The sequence below is a fragment of the Oryzias latipes genome, chromosome 8 (genome assembly GCF_002234675.1).
Source record: "Oryzias latipes chromosome 8, ASM223467v1".
Classification (NCBI taxonomy): domain Eukaryota; kingdom Metazoa; phylum Chordata; class Actinopteri; order Beloniformes; family Adrianichthyidae; genus Oryzias; species Oryzias latipes.
Window position 1 is genome coordinate 14,717,451 of NC_019866.2, and position 15,838 is coordinate 14,733,288.

General features: G+C 39.7%; 1 protein-coding gene, 1 long non-coding RNA gene and 1 gene segment (V, D, J or C); 2 read left to right on the forward strand and 1 right to left on the reverse strand.

The window, feature by feature from the left end:
* The first annotated feature begins 4,717 nt into the window (after positions 1 to 4,717).
* On the forward strand, positions 4,718 to 6,055 carry LOC105353582. The segment is given in 2 exon segments: positions 4,718 to 4,760; positions 4,835 to 6,055. Coding segments are annotated over 2 exon segments (390 nt in total).
* Positions 6,056 to 9,149: 3,094 nt separating this feature from the next.
* Positions 9,150 to 9,629, forward strand: LOC105354605 (Ig heavy chain V region XIG14). The gene is made up of 2 exons (XM_023957665.1): positions 9,150 to 9,230; positions 9,305 to 9,629. Exons 1-2 carry the CDS (start codon positions 9,185 to 9,187, stop codon positions 9,610 to 9,612), a joined length of 354 nt encoding a protein of 117 aa, XP_023813433.1. The 5' UTR covers positions 9,150 to 9,184; the 3' UTR covers positions 9,613 to 9,629.
* Positions 9,630 to 10,930: 1,301 nt separating this feature from the next.
* LOC110015494 lies at positions 10,931 to 11,230 on the reverse strand. Its single transcript, XR_002290699.1, has 2 exons — positions 11,192 to 11,230; positions 10,931 to 11,110 (listed from the first exon to the last, which is right to left on the reverse strand). It is a non-coding gene; the product is annotated as an uncharacterized LOC110015494 (long non-coding RNA).
* Positions 11,231 to 15,838: the final 4,608 nt, after the last annotated feature.

Here is a 15,838-nt window from a genome sequence, read left to right on the forward strand (position 1 = left end):
AATGTCTATTTGAACAGATAAAGACAGTTCAATATTTGTGCACAAATTGACATGAAACACACATTTGTTTACATACAGTAAGCAACAAAAAACACAACTACATGTGAACAATAAAGACAAATTCTAGTGGAATTCTCTGAGATACTAAAGAACCTAATCCTGCTGTAACTGTGACTGCAGAAAGAAAGAAAAGTGGAAAACAACTTGAATCCAAAAACACGACTATAGAGGAATAAACATCCAACTTCTTCACAATTTTAACAAAATATTTAAAGTAAAATCTGAAAAAAACTTCAACACTTCAAAAAATGTCAGATGCTACTGGATCATGTGAGTCTCGTTGAAAAAAATGACAAGTGCTGTATTTTTATGAACTCTGACAGTTGATATATTTATTTCTAAAACACATGTTCATCTTTTTCAGGTGTAAAGTGTGAACAGCTGACACAGCCAGCCTCTGTGAGTCTGCAGCCAGGTGAGAGGCTGACCATCAGCCTCTCAGGTCTCTTATTCTGTGAGCAGCTACTACACAGGTTGGATCAGACAGCCTGTAGGGAAAGGACTGGAATGGATTGGGATGAAACACACTGGAGCTTCTTTGTTTTTTTTTTTTTTTTTTTTTAACTTGTCCTGTCCAACAGCTAGGCAGGCAGATGAGAGCTGAGGGCCTCTTGTGTTGGACATATTTTACTTTAACAAGAGGGGTTATTAATCTTCAGACAAACCAAAGGTATGTCTGGATAAACCCCTTTTGTAATTGAGGCCAAACTTTATTAATTTCAACCATGTTTGATAATTTCTGGTGTTGGACCGGACGGAAAAGGAAAGACGGGAAGAAGAGAGGGATGTTAGAGAGAGAGAGGGGGGGGGGGTGATAGTGAGAGGGGGGGTGGGGGGGATAAGACCATGAAGCAGCATAGAGCAGACAGGTTTACTGGTTGTTTATCATTACGGTAAGGTTAAAATGTAGTACAAAAAGGGCGGGGCCTGTCCACACACACACTGAAATGTTATCAACATACCTGCTAGCTGCAAAAATGTCCACATGTCAACATGTACACAAAACAGATAGTGTTCACACACGCATACCTATGCCTTTAAACCAACTAGTGTGAAATCTTTCATTCATTCAATCATGCAAACTATTAGTGCAAAGGTGAGCTAACACCTGTGCTCAGGTGAGTGTTTATGTTCTTCTAAAATGGATGGTGGAATGTGAAAAGAAGGAAGAGGAGCGCCCAGCCACCCCCACACCCAGACCCCTGCCGCAGCAGCAGCGGCAGCCGGAATCCCCCCAACGCCACACGGGAACGGCAGGGAACAACCGCCCCACAGGCGACAAAGACCGCCACCCGGGCCAGGGGCAGCAGGACCGCCGCGAGGCCCCCAGAGCCAGAGAGCAGGGAGGCGCGGAGGGAAAGAGAGCGCCGCCCCAGCCCAACCAGGAAAGCAGCCCCCCCCAACGCAGGGCCCCACCGGAGAAGGACGCCCACAGCCCCAGACGAGCACCCCACCACCACCAGGAGTTCCGGGCATCCCCCCGCCCCAACCCCAGGTACGAGCCAGGACCCCCCAAGGGAGACCCTCTCCGCGCTCCATGCAGCCACCCACCCGGCCCACGGTTGGTCCAGGAAGGAGCAAGGCAGGGGCCCGCCGCCCCCGCCCAGGAGGGGGGAACCCCGGGGAAAAAAGGGGGCCCACAAGGGGTGTTGTAAATATGGACCGACCAGGCTTGGCAACTATTGGAAGTTTGGCGGGGCCCAGCGCTCAGGGGCAAGGACCAGGACCCACCCCCCAGGGACACGAACACCCCCGGCTCAGGTGTAATGTGAACCCCCCCACCGCGCGGAGAGAGCACCGCCCGGCCCAGGAAGCCGGCACCCAGGGGACACGGCCGCCGTCGCCAAGGGGCCCGCACCCCCCACCAGGGAAGGGGCAGGGGACAGATGGACCCAGGTCCCACCTTCCTTGCAAAACGTGTGTGCGTGTATGAGTGTTTGAGAGGGTGTGTGTGTGAGCTTCTTACTACAAAGATTCACTGAAGAACAAGTTCAGCATTGATTTGGACTCTTCCAACAACAGAGTGACTCTAAATGGACAGAGCATGCAGCCTGAAGACTGTGCCGTGTATTTATGTGCCAGAAGGTCACAGTGACACAAACCATCAGCAGACCTGAACAAAAACCCCTCAGAGCCTGAAAACTTGTAACATAAATTCAGACTGAGCCGCCGCATCCTGACTCCGCTCTGCAGTGTTTTCTTCTTTTGAAGCCCGCGGTGCAGCTGTGTTTGTTAAGGAGAAGAACATAGTCGTAGGCAGTTGTCGCTCTTTTTCTATGGGTTTTAGAGAAACTCCAAATTGCAAGATGATTTGCACGTACGTAATGTAAATTTGAAAAGCTGTTTTACATACGTGTACATATTAAACTGCAACGTTATTGACGCACATGTAGAGAAGAAGCGGAGTGACTTTTTAGCCAATCAGAATGCAGAACACAATGCACGATCCAATCCGTGAAGTAGCGAAACTTTGAAAAGTAAACCGTGTTTTAGCAAGGGATCACTGTACAGACCAAAGGTATGGACATACGTTCTCATGCAAATGAATGGGAAGGAAGGTGTGTCCAAACTTTTGGTCTGTACTGTAAGTCTTAATGAATCTTTTTGTTTGTCTGAAAAACTGATAACAATAAAACAGCCGTTTTTTACAGTTCATTTCCAGAAAAGGTTTCCTGACAAAAACCTAAACTTGTAAGAATCCTGGTAGATTATAAAATCTTAATCTGATCATCTTCTGTACTTTACTCAACTCACTATTTCTTTTCTTAAATTTCCTAAAGAAAATATAGACATTCTGCAAAAAAATATTAGAGTTAGCTTATCTTTGTTTTTGGCATACACTAATTTAAACGATAAAGAAATGAAATATCATAAAAAATGTGACAGGAATTCAATAGAAGATATCACCTACTGCAGTAATCATTTCAGGAACAGCATTTATGTGAAATGATCTCTTCTTAAATGAATTCATAAAAGTTTCTTTTTATAAATAAAAAAAGTGAAATAATTTAATTAGATCAGAAAAAAGTCTTTTCTGATTCAAATGTGAATTCTGATGGAGCTGAATGTCTTCTGTGAGGTGGAGTCAATGCAAACATGGACGTCTTCCTCCTCTATTTATCTGACAGCAGAGATGACAGCAGAGACACTGAACTCAGTTGAACATGATGGACTGTAGGACAGGACTGCTGCTTTTAACTCTCTGTTATGCAGGTGAACATCATCATGCAGATATTGTAGATTTCTGATGTTTTCCTTTTTTAAATCCAGTTTTCTGATTTTCCTTCCCAGTTGTTGATGGACAGACTCTGACTGAGTCTGAATCTGTGGTTAAAAGACCTGGAGAATCCCACAGACTGACCTGTTCAGCCTCTGGATTCACTTTCAGCAGCTATCGCATGAGCTGGATCAGACAGGCTCCTGGAAAAGGACTGGAGTGGATCGCTTATATTAGCACCTACAGTGATCCAATTTATTACTCCCAGTCAGTCCAGGGGCGGTTTTCCATTTCCAGAGATGATTCCAGCAGTAAAGTTTATTTACAGATGAACAGTTTAAGGATGGAGGACACAGCAGTTTATTACTGTGCCAGAACAGACACAGTGAGAGACATTTTGGGGACGGTCCCACAAAAAGTACTTCCTCTTTTATCTGTTTAAATCATCTCATCAATGTCAGACAGATGTTGTTTTTCTGCACAATTCTGCTGAGGCATATTTGGTTTCCCTGTTTTTTTCCTTCCCTGTTTTTGACTTTCAGCTAGAAGCACCAGAATAAAATGAAGTAGAGTTAATGAATTGATTTTCTTGGAAATTTTTGTTCATGTGTGGTATAAAAATGGAAAAATTATAGTTTTAGCAGTCTTATTTTATGCAAATTTCTTTCATAAAAAACTGTGATAAAATTTAGTCAAATCTGATACAAAAAATATTTAGAATGATTTGTTCAATAAATTCCATGAACCTACTTGATCACCTTTACACAAAACAACAGAAAAAGATCAGATTGTGTTCATTTTGAATTATATATGTTTTTTCTAAATTCTTCATCTTATTGACAATTTCTCAAATTTACAGATGACAGAAAGGAACACGTTTTTTAAAGTTGATTACATTTACTTGTTACAGTAATCCTCCACATTTTGTTACTATATCAGAATACTGCAACTGACTTAATTGATCAAAATTGGCACTTTTTGTTAAAACCTATTTAATAAATTGTGTTTATTTGTAAATATTTAACAACGCAAAAGTAAAAGTAAAGCTGATGTAAGATCTAAAAGCTTCAGAACTTGAAACAAGGAATTAAAAAAAGTGACAAATTATTAAGATTTAAATGATTATTTTAAACAAATATTTAATATTGAGGTTACGTTTTTGTCTTAATATAACCATTTGTATTTCAATATAATATAAATTATCAGAGAGCAGACGGCTGATCTGCAGATGCACGGTTTATTCACCAAAATTCAGATGTTTGATCTTCTGCTCCACATGTAAATGTTGATCTGATCTGTCATTTCACTGAAATTTCATTTCCTGACAGCCCCATGTACTGTAAACAAATCAGGCTCTTACATCACCATTCATATTAAAAAGATGAATGTTGTCAGCCAAGTAGAAGCTCCAAATCAGTCATCTTCATCATCATCCTCATCATGTTCTCTGTAGTTCTGCTGCTGCTTCTGGCTGCTGGATCCTGTGAGTTTGACTGAGACAAAGACACTGTTCACTGTTGTTCCACCATTAACCATTAAACTGTTTGTCCTCTTCAGGTGTAAAGTGTGAACAGCTGACACAGCCAGCCTCTGTGAGTCTGCAGCCAGGTCAGAGGCTGACCATCACCTGTCAGGTCTCTTATTCTGTGAGCAGCTACTGGACAGCTTGGATCAGACAGACTGCAGGGAAAGGACTGGAGTGGATTGGGATGAAATACACTGGAGCCTCTTACTACAAAGATTCACTGAAGAACAAGTTCAGCATTGATTTAGACTCTTCCAACAACAGAGTGACTCTAAATGGACAGAACATGCAGCCTGAAGACTCTGCTGTGTATTTCTGTGCCAGAGTCACAGTAACACAAACCATCAGCAGACCTGAACAAAAACCTCTCAGAGCCTGAAAACTCAACATGAATCCACCAGAGGAGGCGCTCTAACACTACTGGATATTTGTTCAGTAAAGGAGAAGATAGTCACAACTTTTATTTGTTTTTGAAGGATGAAATAAATGAAATGTAGTCTGACAATTGTCGAAATTTAAAGAAAATGCTTTATGTAATCTTTAATTTAACATTTGAGTGGACATATAAATTGATTTTTGGTAAATAATGACTATCATTAGAATTGCAAAGGCAAATGCATGAGACTTGGTTTGTGGAACTATAACTTAAAAACAAAGTTACGCTAATTTGACAAAAAATCAATACACATAGACTTAACAAAACTGGACTCTAAAAACCTGAAATTAGGGGAAACATGACTAGTAAACTTTTATTCCAAATATTTTGTTACATTAAAAAAAACCAAGACAGGGCTAATATTTTCTTTTTTTGAGAATATGTGAAGAAATTGGTTTTTATCATTATCATTGTTCAAATGTAGTTGTTTAAATATATTTTAAATGTTAACCTAGATTGACCTTTTTACCTTTTAAAAATACAGTTCTGTGTTTGTTTATCTGCTTCTCTTCCCCAGGATGACACACGACACACTGTCCTTAGCTGATGAGGAATACTGTTTGAACTGAGAATCTTCCCAAATGGTTCATTACATGACTCCCCTTCTCTCTGTTTGGAAATTGTAACCTCCTACTTGAATTCTCACTAAAAGGAGCACTGGGAGAAGCAGACCTTTGAGAAGAGAAGTTACTTGTGCATAAGTAACTTTGATTCTTGTTGTGGTTTGTGGTTTCTTATTGTGTTTTTCTTCAATGTCTAGATGCATTTATCTGACAGAATAGAAACAAGATTTTTCTGTCTGTACAAAAAAAAAAAATTGTTTTCCATTAATAGCATGTTAACAATAAAATGTAACAAAACAGTTTCCTGTGGATTAATTCTTTTATAGCTTCCAGTTATGATCTAACTATACTTGTGGTAAATGTGTCCTGGCCTTTTGTTATAAGTCAGAATCAAAGATTTACAGCTTCTCATTAAAGAGTCATTTCCTCCCTGTCTGTGCCTTTGGGACACCAGCTGAGGCCAAACCACTGAAAGAAAGACTCAACTTTGCAGATGCATAAGATCTTTGTTTCACTGCTCAGTTTGCATGTCAGCAGATGCTCGTGTCTGTTCACATGTTCTGCATATGTTCATCAATTGAAACAAGGTTTTAACATCGTGTATTAAAAAGAAAAGAGTAATTGTTGCAGATTTGTAGATTTGACTGATGTTTGAGTTCCACCTCAAAATATCTATAATAGAAATGTTTTACAGGTTACAACTGACAACTGGTTACACACCAAGAACAGGTTGATGATGCTGCAATGCTCTACTTATCGTTGCCAATGCTTCACTAATGTTGTTACTGAAGCGATAGACTGAAACAAATTAATATTATCATTGAGATGTTGTTGTTTCTCTTTTGGCTTTTCCCATCAGGGGTCGCCACAGCGAGCAAGTTGCATGGTAAGTTTGGCAATGTTTTAACGCTGGATGCCCTTCCTGATGCAACCTTCTCAAAGCAACCAGGCTTGGGACCAGCATAGAAGTAGAGAAGGGAAGAGGGAGCAGCCCGGATTCGAACCCTGGTTTCACGGACGGAAGGCGCCGCAAACCAGCACGAGCTAAACCGGCTCTAATATTATCATTGAGAACATGTGACAAATAATTGAAAGCAAACTCAAGCACAAACAACATTGGAAGACTTAACAATAACTCTATATAGATTTAAAAATAGGTTAAAATTAAAAAAGAAATAAAAATGTGTGTGAACAATGTCAAAAATATATTTTTGCTTCAGTTGTCATTGGAACTGTAGAAAAGTTATTCTTGCTGCTTGATTCTAAATCAAAAGTTATTTATATATATATATTATATATGGGTTATTTCTGTCCAGTCCAGGCTCCTCCCACAATCCACAAACCTAATGCATAGGTTGATTAAGGACTCTAAAATGTCTCTTAGGTTTGATTTAATTTATCAATTTATTGTGTGAAAGTGTGTGAGGTTTTGTTTCTGTGTTGCCCTGCGATGGACTAACAGCTGTCCAGATCTGGGGTGTCAAACTCATTTTGGTTTGGGGGCCACATTCCACCCGTCTGATCTCAAGTGGGCCGGACCAGTACCATAAAAGCAAAAATAACCCATGGTCAGCTTGTTATACCACTGTCATTCAAGTGTGCAAAACACAATAAAATGTCAAAGAATCTTTTCCTGGTTGGCTGCTTAAGTTTTGTGGCAACACCTGCCTTCTTCCTGACCTTTAATGGGGCACCATCAGTGACCAGACTGGCATCACGTGACCACTTCACACCAACATTGTCCACTGCAGTAACTAGAGAGCTGACTGTCATCAGCTGTTGTTGTGTCCATAAACTCAGCAAACTCTGCTGTGACAGTCACTTCAACACCTCTAATAAATATGCACAGTTGTATATACCTGTGATGTCAGTGCTTTCATCATTAGCGACCAAAAAAGCAAAAAAATGACTGGATTCCTTCATTTGGCCGCCCAAATCAGAGATGTTGTATCTGGCATTGTAATACTTGATAGACTTATGTTGGCAAAGGTCGACGTTTTTTTGGAGCACAAGACTTCTGCATGTATTTTTTCATAAACGTACCATCTGAAAATGGATTGGATGTTTGCACCAACCTATTTGCAATAAGACAAAAAAAGACGTGTTGATGACATACCAAGCATGCAGTTTTTACATTCAGCTCCATGATCAAATAAAAATGTCAATTTTTCCCAGAAAGCTTGGCACTCCACTTCAAAATTTTTTTTTGTGACAACATTTCGGTCATTAGGCTGTCACTACTGATCATTCTTATAGCAATGTAACAGCGGTGAGGCTAGCAGGGGAATCAAACTGAATCTTACCCAAAGACAGAGCTGTTTGGTTTCGCAATTGGCACGTGCAGAGATATGCTGTTTCACATGTTTTCCTTTTTCTTTGGTCCCCCTAGTGGCGGAGTTGTGCATTTCGGATATTTCTTTATGGACTTGCTTTGAATTTGCTTTTTTTTAAAAAAAAAAAAAAAACATCCTAAGAATCTGCTCTTCCTGAGTTGGCCGGATTAAACCATCTTGGTGACCGAATACGGCCTGCGGGCCGTATGTTTGACACCCCTGGTCCAGATTGTACCCCACCTTCAGAGGTTGGCTAAGCTCCAGCAACCCCGTGACCCCGTATTGGAACAAGCAGATGTAGAAAAATGATGGATGGACAAAAAAGTCCTTTAAAAAAATAATGATTTCTAAATAACAGCATCTGGGAAAAAAATGTTTACATATAAAAAACACAATATCCATAACTGTTTCTTAAAATCTTAGTATGAAATGACAATCTTGTTTTATATTAAAATAAAATTTATTTTATGAGGTCATTAAAAAATAAAACCTATTGGTTGATTTTACTGTATTTAATTCATTGAAATGTGAATGTTTCAGATCTCTATAACTGTGGGTTGATAACCTTCTGAACTGTTGTTTTTAACAGATAAACAGGTTTTTACTTTGATTTTCATCGTAAAGCTTTTGTAGCCCAAAAGAAAAAAAACTGACAAAATCATGAAAAGTTGTTAAAATCTGATGCTGCACAAAATGCCAAACTTTTAAAACATTTTGTAAAATTTAAACCCTATTTATGTGACATTTTATTCTTCTGGTAAATGTGTATCATTTGTTACACTTTAAAATTTTTATAAGGAGTTAAATAATGAGGATATCTTACATATTTTCACATGCAAGAACCTGTTGGGACCAGTGTTTACTTTCAGAGAGCTGTGTAGTTTTTCCTTTTAAGTAACTAGATGCTTGAATTTACATAAAAGGTCTTCCTTTTAGATTATTTTCTTTATGCAAAGTAAACTTGTAGAGCTTTTTTATATAAGCTTCAAATGTTTCCATTAGCAGCAGAGGAAGAGTTACTCCCATCAGATATTGTTCATCTTCATCATCATGTTCTCTGTAGCTCCTCTGCTGCTGCTTCTGGCTGCTGGATCCTGTGAGTTTGACTGAGACAAAGACACTGTTCACTGTTGTTACACCATTAACCATTAAACTGTTTGTTGTCTTCAGGTGTAAAGTGTGAGCAGCTGACACAGCCAGCCTCTGAGAGTCTGCAGCCAGGTGAGAGGCTGACCATCACCTGTCAGGTCTCTTATTCTGTGAGCAGCTACTACACAGCTTGGATCAGACAGCCTGCAGGGAAAGGACTGGAGTGGATTGGTAGCGAATGTGTTGGATGCACTAAATACTACAAAGATTCACTGAAGAACAAGTTCAGTATGACCTTGGACTCTTCCAACAAGAGAGTGACTCTAAATGGACAGAACATGCAGCCTGAAGACTCTGCTGTGTATTTCTGTGCCAGAGATCCACAGTAACACAAACCATCAGCAGACCTGAACAAAAACCCCTCAGAGACTGAAAGCTTGTAACATGAATCCACCAGAGGAGGCGCTCTAACACTACCAAAGGTTTTTTGCTTTACTTCCAATACTAAAAAATTCTAGTCTTGGAAATACTGAATCCACAAATGAGTATTTTCTATAAAATAAAGTCAAATCTGTCCAGATCATATAAAATAAATTCAAACTTATTCATGAGGCACTTTTCATTAATACAAGAAATATTATACAGAATAAAAACATCTAAAAAAAATGGTATGAGGATCTGTCCACACCAGGGGACCCCCCCCCCCCCCCCTTCCATTCAAAGCAGCCAGATTCCACTGCAACAACACTGTTCACTGAAAAGGCTGAGTCACTGGTGTGGAGTGAATCAGGTTTGGAGTATTTTTTTTTTACTTTTGTTGTTGTTGTTTTTTTTTCCTTCAGATTTTACTGAAATAAATAAAAGCAAAGTACACATGGAATCACAATAAGTGAATAACAAATGATCTAAAAAAATATCATAGAGAAGATTCCACAAAATTCCAAATAGGAATATATTTAATTACTTTAATTGTCAGGACACTTTTTTTATTAAAAATGTCCTAAATTTCTACAATTGTTTATTACATTTATTAAAGTAACATTCTTTTGCTGTGGCCCAATTTCCTAATTTAATTTCAATGTTAAAACAATACCACATGCTTTTGTCATTTCATCTAGTACAAATTAAAATAAAATGTAAACAAAGTGAGAATAAGAGTACATTGTATGTCTAGTACTATTTCTATTTGGTTTATACTTTAATTTTCCTAAAACATTTAAAGATTATTTTAAATATACAAAAGCTTCATTATTTATACTGTGATAAATTCTGTTGGATTATTTGAAAAGAATGTTAAATATTAAAATGATTGTCTATTGTCTTTTACTCAGCTCAGTATTTACTGTATCATGTTGAAACAGAATAAAAACAGTAAAATATATTATGAAAATAAATTCTATGTTTATGAATAATATCTATTGAAACAACAAAGAAATAGTAATAAAATATGATGAAAAAAGTGTGACAGGAATTCAACAAAGGACGTCACAGCAGAATCATGAAAATTTAAGTATAGAGCTCAAACAATGTTCAAATATCCAAATATTCAAGAAAAGCTATAAGGAAATTCTGATTTAATGATGTAAAGATAAGGGAAGTTAAGAATCAACAGGTGTTTGAAAAATTCCAAATACATGTGAACTGGCTGACGAGACTGTGGCAGACCCAGATGCTGAAACCCGGAAGGAATACTTGGCAGGCGAGGCAGACGAGTAGTAAAGGATTTAATGGAGGAATGACAGGGTTCCAAGAGAGGATGTTTTGTGGATGGTTGGAGGGTCTTGGCGGCGAACACCGTGTTTCCAGAAGGATGTCCAGAGGGGCGACGAGGAGGGACCAGAGCGAAGGTGAGTCGGAGTCCAGAACGTGACAGGCGTGATCGTGATCCTAGGCAGGCAGAGACGAGACAAGGTTAGGCGAGGCAGATAATGCATGGACTAGAATAGCGAGCAAGGCCAGAGAGTGCACCGTGGAGTACAACGAACTAGCGTCGAGTAAGGGTCCTGGGGCCTCATTTATAAACGTTGCGTACGCACAAAAGAAGGCGTACGCCACTCTCTACGCAATAGTTGAGATTTATAAAAAGCAAACTTGACGGGAAAATGTGCGGTCCTTCACGCAAGCTCTGACCCAGGCGTACGCACAAAAACGGGTGAAATGAGAAACGGCGACACCGTCGGCAGATGGAAGAAACACGTGAAAGTGACAGTGTGTGCCAAATCGTGCTGGCATGTGCTGTGCTACACAATGTGGCACAGCTTAAAAACGTGCCTCTACCCCCTGGCGCTGATTGCTGTGTTGGCCCTGACCCTGAACCCCATCCCCACGCATTTGAGCCATTTGCTGCTGCTGTGCGCCAGCGTTTGGAAGTGATGCGTCGCTTATAAAGAAAAAGAGGTGTGGAAAATATTATTTATTTAAGAATTCCCTCATCGTGCAGTTTATTTCAGTCAGTGCGGTCTTGATTTCGCCCAACTCCTTGGCCACCTCTCTGATTGAACTACTGACTTCCCTCTGCATTTCAAGGACTGCATCGGTGAGGACGCGCCCACTGCTGGAGGGTTGAGAGCCGCGTGCCGTGGAGACGCTGGGGCCAGACGGCTGCTCAGCTGCAGCATCGTAACCACTGGCCCCGCTGGAACACCCAGCAACTAAAATAAAATTGTTCTATATTAATAATCTGTAATTGTGTAGCCTGCATACATGTGACTTGACTGCATTCATTTTAATTATTTCTCTTACCTGTGTCACCCTGACCCTGGCGCGTCGGCGTCCCCTCCGTCTCAGTCAGGTGACTGAGGCGGAGGAGGACGCCGATAAGGGGGACTTAATAGGGATTCCCCAATAATAGCGGTCAGTTTCTCATCAAGAGGGGTCAGCTCCGGTCCCCACCCCACCCCCCCCACGTGGCGGACACACTCTGCCGATGCAGCGCTAGACGTTTTTTTGCCTCGACTTTGATGTCCGATCATATCTTTCATTTCTTTTTTATTTCGGCCACGGTCCGAGGTTGTGAGGCTACAGCATTTACGGCGTCTGCCACCGTTTGCCGCTCACGTGCCTTTTTGGCATCAGTAATGCCCACACTGTTCCCTCCAAACAACGTTTTCTCCTCTTTTCCACCTCGCCAACGATAACTTCTACTTCACATTGAGTGAAGTTACGTTTTTTTGATTCCCTCTCTGTGTTTGCCATGATTTAGCAAGCCATGAATATTAATTTGTGGGCGTTTCACGGACTATTTATGGGCAACTATGGGCGTGTCATGTAGCCGCAAAAAGCTGCGCTGCATTTAGAATCGGTTGTGATTTATAAAGGGAAAGATGCGTAGGATGTGCGTGCGCACGGTTTAATAAATCCGAATATTTCTGTGCGTACGCACGTCCTATGTTTCATCCGTACGCCACTTCTGACGCAAATCCTACGCAAAGTTTTATAAATGAGGCCCCTGGTTCTCCTTAAGAGTCCCCCGGCTGATGAAGATGATGAAGCGCAGCTGGAGTCCTCAGGTGAACCTGATGAGGAGGCGGGGCCAGCAGGGGGTACCATGACATTGATTGTGGTGAAATATTCGAAGTGATATGGTGCCTCTGTCAGACTCCTCCCCCCTTCCTCTCCGCTTGGTTCCTGATTCAGCCCAGCTGCGACCACTTACCTCATCGCCTCTTCTGCCTTCTTAAGGAGCTCCAGGATCATCATTCCTCGCCAGTCCGTTGCCCCTGATGGAACCCATTGCCACAAGTGGTCGCCTGAAGCTGTCTCAGCCGAGAACCTTTTTTCCTGCCTTCACTCCTCGGTTACACCTCGAGCCTCTGCCATTTCCTCTCTCCCTCCGGACCTCCGCCGACGACAACTCACTCTGTAAGTCTGCGAAGGGATGCACCAGTGACGCCACCGAAGACTACGTTCCGCATTGTGGAAGCCACATATCCTGCTCTCCCTCCATTGCAGACCTCCCTATTAAATCCTCCTGCCTGCCACTCTCGTCCTCGTCTGTGTTTCTTCCGGTGTTCAGCGTCTGGGTCGAAAAGTGTTCTGTAGCCATGACACAAAGCTCTTTTATTTACAACCAATGAGTTTTATATTGTGTCATTTGTAATACTGACTACTAAGATGTTTAAAGTGCAATCAATAAGCTATTGATTTTCTTTAATTGATCTCAAATGTGTTGCAATAATTACTGGTTTAATGTGATGCGTTCTAATGATAATCAATGATACCGTTACTGAAATCATGAATGTTTTCTGAAGATAATCAATCATTGCTAGGCTCTGGATTTTGTAACTTGAACAGAATTTATCTAATCAAAACTGGATTACAAAAACTAAAAACTACAAAAGGAATGAACTAAGGGGTGGGATTATATAATTCCTCTAACTCCTTTTTAAGCGATAAATTAAACTCTACTCGACTTTAGTTATTGATCACTGTTTTTTAATTTAGTAAATGTGATTTAAGTGTCCTTTTTTGTTTGTTTTATTTTCTGTTTTTTTAATCTGTGCATTTCATAATTTCTGTATTGACTTTGATATGTATAAATTGTTTATTGCTTTGACTTCAATATTTGAAATAAATCAATAAATTAAATCAAATCAAACAATATATTCTTAACTAAACTTAAGTTTATGAATAAAAAAGTTAAATCATTTTATTAGACATGACAGTATTTTATTCAAATGTGAATTCTGATGGAGCTGAATGTCTTCTGTGAGGTGGAGTCAATGCAAACATGGACGTCTTCCTCCTCTATTTATCTGACAGCAGAGATGACAGCAGAGACACTGAACTCAGTTGAACATGATGGACTGTAGGACAGGACTGCTGCTTTTAACTCTCTGTTATGCAGGTGAACATCATCATGCAGATATTGTAGATTTATGATGTTTTCCTTTTTTAAATCCAGATTTCTGATTTTCCTTCCCAGTTGTTGATGGACAGACTCTGACTGAGTCTGAATCTGTGGTTAAAAGACCTGGAGAATCCCACAGACTGACCTGTTCAGCCTCTGGATTCACTTTCAGCAGCTATTACATGGCCTGGGTGAGACAGGCTCCTGGAAAAGGACTGGAATGGATTGCTTGGATCAACACTGGCAGCAGCAGCATGTACTACTCAGAGTCAGTGAAAAACCGCTTCACCATCTCCAGAGACAACAGCAGACAGCAGCTGTATCTGCAGATGAACAGTCTGAGAGCTGAGGATTCTGCTGTTTATTACTGCGCCAGAAGAGACACAGTGACTCAAGAGACAGAAACTCTGTACAAAAACACCACATGAAGAATATACCTCTTATCATTTTTTTAATATTATCCTACAGAACAGAGAATGCAAAGAAGGGAAAATTGATATTTTGCTAAGTCCCTTTGAATGGAACAAAATAACAGCTTTAGGAAAAATTAGACATTTTTTGGTCAAATTTTTACGTTTTTGTTGGTATTTTAGTTTGCAGATTTTTACGATTGCTTATACTTTGGCACTTATACTTTGAAGCTATTAAAGGGAGTCGCTGTCCGATGTTCAGTTTGGAAGGAGTTATTGTTTTTCCACTTTAGTTAATTTTTTTCTCCAGCCCTTTTTTGGAGCCAACTTTCACATTATCATTTACTCTAACTTACTCTAGCTGTTTTTTAATCATATTGTGTTATATTTTACTATTTTTACGTTTTTAATGTGATTTTATACATGAAATATTTTATCTTAGCAGCACCACAGTAATTTTTTTAGAAATTCTTTATAATGACTGTTTGAATTTAACTGAATAAACGAAATGTTTTTATTTTCACTCAGTTTTTCAAATCTAAAACCTTTTATGTGTTTGGACATTAAAAATGTGTTTGGACATTAAAAATCTCTCTATATATCTATATATAACTATAAGACTATAAAAAAAACTATAAAACTATAAAAAATTAATCGACTGCAGTTTTAGTAAACTGTTGAACCATAAAGTAGTGATTCTAAACATATTTGATGCCTCTCGGACACAGGCTGGGGTTTGATCAGCCTCAGTTCACTGTAGGGTTTCTGTTTAGTGACCAACAGCATCCTGTGTGTTCAGGAAACCACAATGATGATGTGTTCAAGGTCAAACAATGACAGATTAACATGTTTCACCCGAAACATTAACTGTTTAATGATCTGCATGTTCAAAACATTCGTTTTTTATAATTACAATACAACTGTAGCTAGACTGGTTATTGAAAATATTTTATTTTTCTTTTTTAAAATTCATTGAAACAAAAGTGGCTATTCACATTATTTACATACAATTTTCATTTAACAAATGAAAATTGCAAATGCAAATGTGTTTTTTATTATAAGGAAGTGAAGTGTGAGTGTTTGAGTCAGAAAGACCTCAGTGAGTTCATCTTCAGCATCAACCATGTTCTCTGCAGCTCTGATGCTGCTGCTGACAGCTGGATCCTGTGAGGAGATTTCAGTGGATTCACAGCAATAATCAGATCAGAAACATTTCAGATTCAGATGAATGATGGAGATGATGTTGGTTTGTGTTTCCACAGGTGTGGACAGTATTGATCTCATCCAGCCAGACTCAAAGGTTGTTCAGCCTGGACAGTCTTTGAACATCAGCTGTCAGGTTTCTGGATATTCACT